Source organism: Prunus avium, chromosome 2, assembly GCF_965620075.1.
Source record: "Prunus avium chromosome 2, drPruAviu1.hap1.1, whole genome shotgun sequence".
NCBI lineage: Eukaryota > Viridiplantae > Streptophyta > Magnoliopsida > Rosales > Rosaceae > Prunus > Prunus avium.
The window spans coordinates 29,686,809-29,699,005 of NC_142285.1; the positions used below are offsets into that span (position 1 = coordinate 29,686,809).

Here is a 12,197-nt window from a genome sequence, read left to right on the forward strand (position 1 = left end):
ACTGTTCAACAGTAACATGAAATAACTCTTATGTCTCTGTCAGACATGGACCCAAGAGTTGTTCAATGTAACTCTCAATGAGTGACATAAGAGTTATTTCATGTCACTGTTGGACAGTGACTGGACCGGTTTGTCCAATTTATGCAACCTTGCAACATAAATGGAAAGAAAGGTAACTACTTGTATATACTTGGGTTGACTGACAAAAATAGTGTAATCAAGGTCAAGTTTTAAGCTCCTGTTTTCCTGTTGTTGGTTAATAAAATTTTCCTCGTACTATCAGGTTTCTCAAGAGAAAAAAGGTTGACAATCACAAAAATCTAGAATAAATCATAACAAAATAAGTTAAGAAGAAACTATTAAAGATGAATTAATTGTACATTTTGGCAACAACAAAAAAATTGTACAGGATTTGAATTTCTATAACAGTGCGTTTCTTCCGTGTCCCTTTTGGACAATACTTTCCCAAAATAAGTTTCCATATGAGCATAGGAAGATTTTTCCTGGTTTCCTTTCGTAAATTGTATTTCCTTTTTTCTAATAAAATTTCCTTGTTGAATTAGGGATCCATGGTATATCAACAGCTGCTTACTGAGTTGCTTTTGATCGAATCAGTGGGCTGTTCTCCAAATTGTTCAAGGGGTATAGAATATATCTAAGTTTTTAGCTTTATTTCTTCTTGATACTCCAGTGCTAGAAATACTCTTCAATTTTGATACATAAAAGTGGGTTGTGAAGAAAAGAAAATATGAGTAAAATCATGTGTACTAGTTACCTTTCAAGGGTGTTAATATTAGCTTGGATGTTGACAATGGCCGCAGCAAAAAACTCTGGTTCGCATAACTACGCTGATGCTTTGTCAAAGTGCCTTATGTTCTTTGAAGGCCAAAGGTCAGGCAAGTTACCATCTTCACAACGAATTACTTGGAGGAAAGATTCTGGTCTAAAGGATGGCTCTGATGTTGGTGTAAGTCCCTCTCTCTCTCTCTCTCTCTCTCTCTTAAGAACACCGTTGAGAAAAACTTCCCCATCAACTGTTGTATATAACCATGTCTCTATCTCTCTCATCACCTGACTAACCATGTCATGAGAGAGATAGACACATAATTGTATACAACCGGTTACACCTAAAAATTACAGAACCGATTACTTTCAAATCAAATACAAAATTACTCATTAATAATATATTAAATACAAAATTTCTCCACACATGTTCAAACCCTAATTTAGCCAACATGTACCTAAATGCATGACATGCTCTTGTTCCACCCTCTCAGATGGATCTTGTAGGAGGTTACTATGATGCGGGGGACAATGTGAAGTTCAACTTTCCCATGGCCTTCACAACAACAATGTTGTCATGGAGTGTTCTAGAATTCGGACAATTGATGGGCTCAGAACTTCCACATGCTCTGGAAGCCATCAGATGGGGGTCTGATTATTTGCTTAAATCCACAAGTGTTCCTGATTCTGTTGTTGGTGTGGTTGGTGACCCCAATGGCGACCACACTTGTTGGGAAAGGCCTGAAGACATGAACACCCCTCGAACCACTTATGTTGTCAACAAAGAAAAGCCAGGATCAGAGGTTGCAGCTGAGACTGCAGCTGCACTGGCAGCTTCTTCCATGGTGTTTAAAGATTCAGACAAATTCTACTCAGCTTCTCTGCTTAACCGATCTATCCAGGTATGCAATGTTCTCTTCTCTTACAGACTTATGTTATGCACAAATCTGTACTGCACATTCAGACAAGAATCAATCTAATCAATAGTTCAGATTCACAGTCTAACATGAGCATCAGCGAATCATAAAGTTTCTTAAATTTCCGTTTATATATATATATATTAAAACTTTGGGACTAATAATTTGTTCCATGTATGGATATTAGGTGTTTGAATTCGCAGATAAGTATAGGGGGTCTTACAATGACAGTATTGGTGATGGAGCTTGCCCTTTTTACTGTGATTTCAGTGGCTACAAGGTACACTTATGTGATCCTAATTATTTATTTTCCAAATTTTAAGTACTGGTCTAATTTTTCATATTGTGCTGTATTAAAATAACTAAAACAGAATTTTGATACACAAGTAATTACTTGTTTGCAGGATGAATTGCTTTGGGGAGCTGCGTGGTTATACAAGGCAACTAAGATACCACAATATTGGGACTATGTCAAAAACAACATACACTTTTTGGGACCCACTGTAGTAAGAAATATAAATGGCATTCTTGTTACGTCCTTAACTGGTGATGTCACTGAATTTGGATGGGATTCAAAACATGCCGGCATCAACATACTTGTTTCTCAGGTGAGTTTTCAAGAGTAGTGTTAAGGTCAGTCGTTTGTGTGCGTCAGATGGCCCGAATCATATTCTTTTTCGACGCACGTGTGCATAGGAAACTGACATAAGTGTTCTTCGAGTTTTCAATCTAGAACATTATTTTCTTGATCTCTTATGTTTTGATATAGATAGTGAACCTTATATTTGTACATATATGTTGAAGCTAGCTTAATTTTCTTCTTTAATTCATTATTTTTTGCAGTGGGTAATGACTGATCCCAACAATGCTAATCCCTTTATTCCCAAGGCAGACCAGCTTGTCTGCTCTATTTTGCCTCAATCACCTGCTCAAAAATCAGTCACCTATTCACCAGGTAGTTGCCTAAAACAGACCTACTAAAGCTTGCTAGAATAATATGTCATGTTATTTTTCCAAATTAATGCGAATTAAAATCGTACGATATTCAAAACATGTATAAGAAGTCACATAATCTTCTCTTCTTGTTTTTGTATTTTGATATTAGGTGGACTCTTGTTCAAGCCTGGAGGAAGTAACCTGCAACATTCAACATCCCTATCATTTCTTCTTATGGCTTATGCTGGCTACATGAAAGCTTCCAACAAAGTGATCGATTGTGGCAATAATTTCGTTGTCACTCCAGCTAGTCTAGTGAATTTCACCAAAAGACAGGTACATAACGTGAAATGTGTGATTTAGATTTACAGTCTAAAAACATATTTTCGAAAAGAAAGCATATACGTACAAATATTGATTCATTCTTATTGTTGGCTGACATTTAGTTGGTAATATTAATGCAGGTTGATTATATACTAGGAAGCAACCCACTAGGGATGTCATATATGGTGGGATATGGGCAAAACTTTCCTCGGAAAATACATCACCGTGGCTCAGTCAATCCTTCCATGGAAAATCACCTACAACACATGCAGTGCCATGAAGGAGACTTGTATTTCAAAAGCAACGATCCAAACCCTAACATATTAGTAGGTGCAATTGTGGGAGGGCCTGCCGAGGATGATACATTTGAAGATTCTCGATCCAATGTTCCACAATCGGAGCCAACCACATACATCAATGCACCTTTTGTGGGTGTATTGGCTAACTTTTTGAAAGGTTAAAGCTCCATTTTCATAATCTCATATACATTTTGAACAAGGAAATCACTATTACGGTATATTTGGATGGAATGGTTCCAAATTGAATACGACATTACAATACTACATTGTAAGATTATAGTCCGTATATACCATACTTTAGAATAAAAATAAAATGAAGAGAACAAATGGATTTCAAATGACTCCTGACATATAGTCATTCTAAATCCATTCCAAATGTATTACATTTAGTTATTTCGAATACATATTGAATATAATGTTTTCTAGTTTTTTATATATAGCAAATGTACGTATAGCTTCGTTGTCAATTTCAATCAAATGGAGCCTTAGTCTTCGTGAGTAGTAATTCATTGTTCCATCAAGAAGATGACTTGAAGTGTAGTTCTTCATCATTTGTTAAAGATTATAATTGTTAATTGTGAGCATGTTTAATCCTTTTTTCAGAGGAGCATGTATGATTTCTAAAGGATATTTTCTCATCAAACTAATTATTAGGATTTATTCAGATTTTTCATTTATTGAACTTTTGAAAAGATAGTTTTATTGAACGAACTTAAGGAACCATACAAATTACAATTCTAAAATAAAAGATCCTAAATTAAATCACTTTTTTCACTTATTGAAACTTTGAAAACTTAAGAAACCAAACAATCCTGAAATCAAAGATCCTGAATTAAATCAGAAGGTTCCTCGAATCAAATAAGATCATGAGCAATGGAAAAGCGCCAGCAGGGTCTATCCCAATGGAAAAAGGGTCTTGACTTGCACACCAAAGGTCTCAAGTTCGAACTCCTATGGCATCTTTGTTGTTAGACTATCGTTTGTACTATAAAAAAATTCATGAGCAATATCAGGATCAAAACGTGCCAACCTATGAGCAACACTGTTTATTGAATATAACTTATTCAGTTTAAACAAAATTAAATTAATAGGAAAAAGGAAAGGAAACAGATCTCCCTACTTATACTTGGTACAAATTACCAGCCAGATAATGATATCCACCTCAGATTTGCTGATTATGGGCATGGACCTTAAATGTGGTTCATTTTAAATTTGGCATCACTTGCAGCACTGGATATAAGGCATTACCAACCAAGTTTAACATTAATTGTGTATTTAATAAGTTACTGCCATAGCATGAATATGGTTTAGGATGATTCCAAAGACCTTTATTGGACCTTGCTTGCATGTTTTGATTTACCAACAAACACACCAATCTAATTACACGTGGAAAAGGGATATTCATGATGACGACTATATACATCTCTGTATATAAATGTGTGTGTGTGGGTGTGTGTAGAAATACAATAGAATTCAAGTTTCTCTCATTCTCATATAGCCATGGCTAAGTTTCAGAACTTGTTTACATGGGCAGTGTTCATGATCACTCTTTTGGCTCAAGTCATGGGCAAGAAAATCACCATTGGTGCAAACGGCGCAGACAATGACTGGGACAACGCACACGCAACGTTTTATGGTGATATGGGCGGATCAGAAACCATGCGTAAGTGAAGAACATAATTTGTGTATGCATCCGCCGGTTGCATACATAACCTCTCCCTCACAATGGTACAACACGTAGTGATGTACATAATATGAGAGGAAGGTGTATATAATCAAGTATTTGATATGTAAAATGAGATAATGATCGAGTTTTAATTAACTTATTGCGATTGTTAATTGAACAGAGGGGGCTTGTGGATATGGTGATCTCTTCCAACAAGGCTACGGCTTGGAGACAACAGCTCTAAGCACAGCACTATTCAACAACGGGCTTAATTGTGGTGCTTGCTTTGAGGTCATGTGTGTAGATGATCCACAATGGTGCATACCAAATTCTGGCACAATCAAAATCACAGCAACCAATTTCTGTCCACCAAATTGGGATCCAGCTCCTGACCATTGGTGCAATCCTCCAATGAAACACTTTGACTTGTCCATGGCTATGTTCACAAAGCTTGCACAGGCCAAAGCTGGCATAATTCCTATCAAATATAGAAGAGTCTCTTGCTCTAAAAAAGGAGGGGTTAAGTTTGAGCTCAAAGGAAACCCTTTTTGGCTTGCTGTTTTAGTGTACAATGTTGGTGGTGCTGGGGATGTGACAAGTGTCAGAATCAGAGGGTCTAAGACTGATTGGCTTCAAATGTCACGAAATTGGGGCCAAATTTGGCAGATTGGAAGCAACATGGTAGGGCAAAGCTTGTCGTTTCAAGTGACTACAAGTAATGGGAGAACACTTGAGTTTGATAATGTTGCTCCTGGAGATTGGCAATTTGGCCAAACCTATGGGGGGAAGAATAATTTTTAATTTAGTCCCTCATAGGAATTGTTTTGCACCTTTTTCCTATGTGGGAAATTTTAAGAATCATCTTGAGATGCAGATGGTGAATAATAATATGGTGCTCATTAGTTGTGAAATCCATGATATATTAGCGGCTTTAACTTGTTCCTTTACCATGAAAACTTCAATTCTCCCTAGTCACTTTTGGTTTACTTCATATCTTAAAGTTGGATTTGCACCCCCTAAGTGAGTTAATAAAGCTCATTACACCACTTTAAATGTTCTCGTTTTTATTAATTAACAATTGTCGTACATGAGATTTAAACTCAAAACTTCTGCGAACAAAGGGAAGATTGGATGCCACGAAACCAAATGATCATTGAGAACCACTCAGTAGAACAATCAGAAAAAATAATGCCGCATAGACCACATTTGATGGTGAAACTAATGCGGCGTGGCAAATACAAAGTGTTTTTTCACTTGTTTGCACAGCTTTCGGATGCGGTCTTTTTTATGTAGCCTGAATGATGAATTATACAAATTTCTAATTCTGAAAGGCATATTCAAATAAAATACATAAATTAAAAGGCATACAGTAGCAATAAACTTTAGGGTAAATGAGAGAACAACATAACCATAATTTATACGAATTTGAACAGAAACTGAAAAACTATATACTATAGGAGTTTATACATATGAATCTCATAACTTGTCTTTTCTTCCTTTTAGTCAGGTTAGCATCGTGCATAGCTACACAAACAAAAACTTCTTGCCCTTTAAGCTGCTCAAAAATTACATGAAGAATTTCACATACCTCTCACGCATAAGATGAGTGGAGATGGGCTTTCTCTTGTCACACCAATTGCCAAGATATTCTTCTGCAGAGTAGTCTAAACGCACTCTGATACGAAGGCACTTCCAACTTGTCAACTTGCATACACCCAGCTACTACAGACAGAATGCAACCATAGTACTTCATCAATACCACGAAAAAGGTAGGAGCCCATTTCAGTTAAAAATCTTTCCCTGTGCGGACAACATAGAGCAGATCTTCCAACACATTGAAGAAAGAAGTCTCACAGGGTAGTACCCTGCAATTCGTTCAAAAGCAATTCGGACCCATCACCCGCTTCTTTCTCATCATCATCGTCCTTTGTAATGTTAGTTCTATCTTTCTTTAATGATAGATCATCATCATCTTCATCAGCTAAGCCTATAAGTGATGCATATGACTTATTTTTAAGCTGTCCTGACTGCTTCAAAAGTCCCATGAAAACCTCTTTGCTTACCGAATTGGCTTCTTGCTCACAGAGTTCAAGGAAGGCAGACACATTTACGGGCTTTGGCCTCCAACTCTTTGATCCCTCGGCAGAAAAAGCTTCTTTCCAGCAGGATAATGCCTCAGAAATTCTCTGCTCTTCAATATGCCCTTCAGCAAGGGTCTCCCATGTACTCGAATTAGGTTTTCCTCCTACATCAACCATGTGGTCATAGAAACTTTGGGCTTTCTCAAAGTCCCCGTCTTTAATATAAGAAGCTATGAAAAGATTTGCAATTCGAGGGTCGTAAGTTGACTTAACCGTCAACCATTCCTCATAAATCTTCTCTGCCCCTTCAACATCATCTACTCTGAGTAGCGAAGACATGATAGCATGGTATCCCAAATTTGGAATACTGGGAAAACTTGATTTGTATATGTTCCATACCCGACAAAGCTCCTCTTTGTTGCCAACATTACCGTAGAGACTTAAAAGATAATGATAAGGTATCCGATCACGACCTGTGATTCTACTCTCAACCTTCTTCAGGCAAGCTTCAGCCTTTTCAAGCTGCCCCATCTTGATGTACATTGTAGCCATCGTGCTGAAAGTCGTCCAGTTGGGATTAACGGTTCTGTCCAGTTTCATCTGTTCAAATACCTGTTCCATCCGTTCTTCAGATCCTTGGGAGCCACGAGATGATAACCAGATATTGTAGGAGTATATATCAAGCTGGATGTTTTTCTCCATCATTTCAGAAATAATCGAATCAACTTTATCATACTCCTTGAGGTTCATATAGAGAGTCATCATTACATTAAATGGAAGCGATTGCAGCGCATGACCTTTACTTCTCATTTTATCAAGCAAAGATTCTGCCTTCTCTTTCATTCTAGTGCGAACATAGGCATTGAGCAGAGCCCCATATATTCTCCTGTCTTTTAAAGTATCTGGCAGGCTCAGGAAGTAATTTTCAGCACTAGCAACTCCCCGAACTTTAGCAACTAAATCTAGTTGAATTGCAGCATCACTTGTGGATATTCTAAACCTCTCTCCTCTGTTGCTCATCCAATCATACACCTGCAGGGTGCACGCAAATTCAAAACTGCTTATTAGACATGTCATCAGTCCAAAAACATAAAATAAAGATATGCCATGTCATGGAACACAACTGAAATAAATAAAAGGACCATTGCTTAATAGATAAAGGTCAGCAGCAAGCAACCTAAATAGCAGGAACAGTACTAGAAGTCTAGAACAGAAAGATGACTGTGAGCTAGTTACACTTGTCAAGAGCATTATACCATTGAACACGTATTGGAACACACACTTATGATGACAAAGCAGAAACATTCAAGGAGCCTTAATGTTGGCTTTATGAACACAATTGCACTGCCTCGTGATTTTTATTCTATCATTCTACTTATCTTCTTAGATCAACCTCAGTTACCAAATTCATCACACCCAAACCTAAGTCACAGCTGCATCAGTTTATCTACAATTGAGGTTAATAACAATATCAGCATCAATAACAGCTGCATTGCATTCTCATTGTCCATCCAGTGCAAAAGTGGATATCAATTAAATCTCATTTTCTCTGCCTTTGAGTTCAAACATAGGTTACATATTATCTGCATTGATTAACTGTTTGATTACCCTACCAGTCAATTGATAATTCAGTTGTAATTCAACCTAAAGTATTAATAGTAGATATACAAAGTGTCCACCCAAAACAGATTGTAATTAGTTTTAAACCTGATAACATGTATATGTATACCAAGCGGCATGCATTTACGCACTTTCAAGTTGCTCTTTTTATATAGTACTTTCCCATCTTGCTCCTGCAGCCACTCCAAGGGTGCGTTCTATAAACAAATGCTCAACTCTTGGGTCTCCAATTCTAAAATATTGCAGACCTGGTGAACTTCACTATTTTACCACCTCTATCCTCAGACTTCTCCAAGTCATTCAGAGCTAAATTCCCAATCTCTCTCGCTTCATTTCAAAATAGATCAATACCCTCGCTATGGTGCAAGAGCCCCTCTTATATACACCAACTTTGTAAGTAGGTTACTTTTTCATTTTGAACTATTGGCTTCAGACGAAAACCTGAGGGTTTGATTTACATTCACTAAAAGGTAATGAGAGAAGTTTACTGAAAGTTTGAAGTTATATTCACTGTTGTAAGAGTTGGCCTCTAATTAAAACATTCTTTTTTAGAAATTCTTCTATTGTGCAATCATGTTATACTTGGTGATTTGCAATTTATACCCACATGCATTACAATATGAGCAATCTCAAGACATACCAATCAATTTAGACAACAAGTTTCATATCTACCAATACGAGTACAAACCCATCAAGCAAAGAACACTCAAAAACACAATATAGCTGTTTACCCAGGAGCATGAAAACACCCAGAGAAGAAGCAAAAACCTAAAATCCCATTAGACCAAACCATTCCAAATGAAAACAGAGAGACACCCAACCAGAGCAATTGAAGCACTTCCCCACAAAAACATGGCATGCCCACCAACTAAAACCACCAAATAAGAACCCAAAATAAAAACTTTGCACTTGAATTTTTCTTTTTACCTCAAGAGCTCTGTCATAGCGCTTGTACTTCCTCAACTCCTTGACCACCCTACAAAGCTCCCACTTGGTGAGCTTCCTGCCCTCCTTCTCCCACTGGTTCAACACGTCAGCGGAGCGCACTTCAGGGTCATCCGTGAGCGATATTTTCCGATATATCGCGTTCCATTTGACCATGGGTCTTCTCTCGTAGTCCACAGTGCCATAGTTGTGGACTTGGGATATGGAGCAGGAGATGGAGGGGAGTCTTTGTAAATTTATGGAACTGGGGAGGGGCAAAGTTGGAATTTTGCATGGGAGGAGAGTGGAGTAGGAGAGGGATGAGGAGAGAGGGAGGTTGTGGTGGTGGTGGTGGTGCACAGAAGTTTGGAGGAGCATTTTGTGTTGGTAGAGGGTTTATTGGAGGGTTAAGAATGTAGCAATGAAAATGGGAAGTGTGGGTTGGGTTTGGTAACAGAGATGACTATGCGCTGGAAGATAAAGTTTGTGAAATTACTTCAAGGCCCTATTGTTATTGTAAAGTATTTTCCCTTTTCTCTTGTATTCTTTTACATCTATCCTTTTTTAAGATAGATATAGTTTTTTTTTCCACTTGGTAATTGTTTTGTGAATTTATTTAGTTCATTTATAGTTAAAGTAGAGCAAATAACAAAGCTAAATCATCAAACTTGTGCACCAAATTAGGAGTTTTGAGTATAAAAGATCGAGTTTCGATCATACCAAATCGACAGTTCGGTTTGATTTTAGCATCGTTCTCGCCCATGAATTTTATTTTTTGGGATCGAATCACCCATGATCTAAATGTCACTAGACCAACACCAAGTTAGTAAAGTAATCTCAGTCTCTTAGATACAGTAAAGATCTAACTATATACCAATATTCAATGTTGTATTTATTGTTAGACATTTTGTAAACTAATCTCAATTTCTCTCAATGCACTGCTAACTTGTTTGGTATAAGTAACTTGTTTTGTATTTAGGTGCTAATAAACAGATACAGAAATTGGCTAACTCACAAATTCAGAAGCTACAAAAAAAAAAAAAGATCTCAAATTCTCAATCATAATTAGAATCCATAAAATTATCACACTGCATCAGATAACTTGGGCTCACTAGTTGTTCTGAGTGGAACTAATTCACCAGCAGCACAAGCCTCTTCCTCAACAAAGAGATCATCTCTCACCCTCAAAACTGCATGAACCAAAACAACTGGCGTCCCACAAGCTAAAGTCAGAAACAGATGAAGGGCTGCAAGGGTAAGTATGAGCTCAACCATGGTCACAATGGCCAACAAGGCCAGGACCAGTCTTCTATCAATGATCCTGTGCAGCACAACAGAATTAGGTACTACCCTTAATAGCACAAGGTACAAGCAGGTCACAGCAGTCATTGCCACCAAGAAAATCAAGGAAACTTTGCGCTTAGGCAGAAGGGTTATGAAGAGTATGGTCCATATGAAGAGTATGTAATACAATCGGAAATAGCCCAAGTTTCGGATGATACGAACCGCGGCAGCTTCGGGGGTTGCAGGGATGTTGAAGGGGAAGAGGAGCTTGAAGTCGTTGCGGGTTTTTCTGGTTGTGTCTTTTGGTTCATGGGGATGAGTAGTTGTTGGAAGTGTTGATGTTGAGGTGGTGGATGGCCTTTGCATGGTGCCATAGCTAGCCATATGGTGTATAATAATTTGAATTGAAGGGTTTTGGAAAGAAGTAGTTGTTGATGTTTTTGGATTGGATGTTCTGTGATATATAAGAAAATTATGCATTGAATTAATTGTTACATGAAGATGACAAGAAGAATAAGTGACTCCAGCTACTTCAAGGAAGATGGGTCGGAGATGACTTTTGAACAGTACGACGACTTGACGACTTTTCTCCAAATTTGACTAGAAAACTGAGCCCAAATAAGGCTCTGATTTGAGTATAATGCTGTTTTGCCCCAGAACGATATCAAATGAACTCTCAGACCCTTTTATTCAGTTAATTTTCCATGAACTATACAAAACTGGTCAATCTACCCCCAAATTCCTAGCAACCATCTAAAATGTCGTCAAATAAAGTCATGTATTCAACACGTAACTCACTTTTGAGGGCCTTCCATAGCCCCCCAGATTTTTATCTCTCCTCTATTATATTATATATAATATATACATTTGTAATAAACAACTTATAATTTAAGTTAAAATTTCCTCTAAAACAGATTAGACATAACTTAATTAGAAATATTTAACCCTAAACATGTAATTATTGAATACTTAAGTGTTTTATATACTTGTATTTTCTACTTCGGCCCCTCAACTTTACAAATCTAGCTTAGCCTTGAGTCATTTCACGACGGGTGGTAGATTGACCAGTTCTACTGAAAAATGGTATGATTACCCTTCTCATTTTGTTGGCCAAAACAAAAAGTTATGATTTTCCATCAGGAATTGGCAGCAAGAAAATCTTCAGGATCCTTGACACCATGACAGAGTCTTCGTTTGTTCTGTCATAGAAAGTCAAGTTGATCCCCGAGGGGACCCTGAAATTTTCACTTGGTTTCTTATGTTGCTTTCTGTCAAAGTCTCAATCATTACGTAAATGAAAGGTCATAATTGAATTTCCAACTGGAGATTTTCAAGCCACAATAATATCTTTAGACTTGGAATT

The 12,197-nt window shown here is 37.4% G+C and overlaps 4 protein-coding genes across 4 annotated transcripts; 2 read left to right on the forward strand and 2 right to left on the reverse strand.

Annotated features, from left to right (window-relative positions):
- Positions 1-802: 802 nt before the first annotated feature.
- Positions 803-3,421, forward strand: LOC110745703 (endoglucanase 4-like). Its single transcript, XM_021945826.2, has 7 exons — positions 803-967; positions 1,278-1,685; positions 1,888-1,980; positions 2,105-2,308; positions 2,544-2,655; positions 2,806-2,972; positions 3,101-3,421. Exons 1-7 carry the CDS (start codon positions 803-805, stop codon positions 3,419-3,421), a joined length of 1,470 nt encoding a protein of 489 aa, XP_021801518.2.
- Positions 3,422-4,720: 1,299 nt separating this feature from the next.
- Positions 4,721-5,836, forward strand: LOC110745700 (expansin-A25-like). The gene is made up of 2 exons (XM_088249062.1): positions 4,721-4,922; positions 5,107-5,836. The coding sequence occupies exons 1-2, from the start codon at positions 4,760-4,762 to the stop codon at positions 5,724-5,726; spliced, it is 783 nt and encodes a 260-aa protein (XP_088105188.1). The 5' UTR covers positions 4,721-4,759; the 3' UTR covers positions 5,727-5,836.
- Positions 5,837-6,259: 423 nt separating this feature from the next.
- LOC110745704 (Tetratricopeptide repeat (TPR)-like superfamily protein) lies at positions 6,260-10,048 on the reverse strand. Its single transcript, XM_021945827.2, has 2 exons — positions 9,554-10,048; positions 6,260-8,038 (listed from the first exon to the last, which is right to left on the reverse strand). The coding sequence occupies exons 1-2, from the start codon at positions 9,926-9,928 to the stop codon at positions 6,776-6,778; spliced, it is 1,638 nt and encodes a 545-aa protein (XP_021801519.1). The 5' UTR covers positions 9,929-10,048; the 3' UTR covers positions 6,260-6,775.
- A 448-nt stretch (positions 10,049-10,496) lies between these two features.
- On the reverse strand, positions 10,497-11,321 carry LOC110745701 (PRA1 family protein F3-like). The gene has a single exon (XM_021945824.2). The coding sequence runs from the start codon at positions 11,312-11,314 to the stop codon at positions 10,634-10,636; it is 681 nt and encodes a 226-aa protein (XP_021801516.2). The 5' UTR covers positions 11,315-11,321; the 3' UTR covers positions 10,497-10,633.
- Positions 11,322-12,197: the final 876 nt, after the last annotated feature.

Coding starts and splice junctions, on each gene's coding strand:
- LOC110745703 (XM_021945826.2), top strand. CDS start 803: ATGTTGACAATGGCCGCAGCAAAAAACTCTGGTTCGCATAACTACGCT. Junction 968..1,277: donor AGGATGGCTCTGATGTTGGT/GTAAGTCCCTCT, acceptor CCACCCTCTCAG/ATGGATCTTGTAGGAGGTTA. Junction 1,686..1,887: donor TGCTTAACCGATCTATCCAG/GTATGCAATGTT, acceptor TATGGATATTAG/GTGTTTGAATTCGCAGATAA.
- LOC110745700 (XM_088249062.1), top strand. CDS start 4,760: ATGGCTAAGTTTCAGAACTTGTTTACATGGGCAGTGTTCATGATCACT. Junction 4,923..5,106: donor GGGCGGATCAGAAACCATGC/GTAAGTGAAGAA, acceptor TTAATTGAACAG/AGGGGGCTTGTGGATATGGT.
- LOC110745704 (XM_021945827.2), bottom strand. CDS start 9,928: ATGCTCCTCCAAACTTCTGTGCACCACCACCACCACCACAACCTCCCT. Junction 8,039..9,553: donor GCTATGACAGAGCTCTTGAG/GTAAAAAGAAAA, acceptor TGCACCCTGCAG/GTGTATGATTGGATGAGCAA.
- LOC110745701 (XM_021945824.2), bottom strand. CDS start 11,314: ATGCATAATTTTCTTATATATCACAGAACATCCAATCCAAAAACATCA.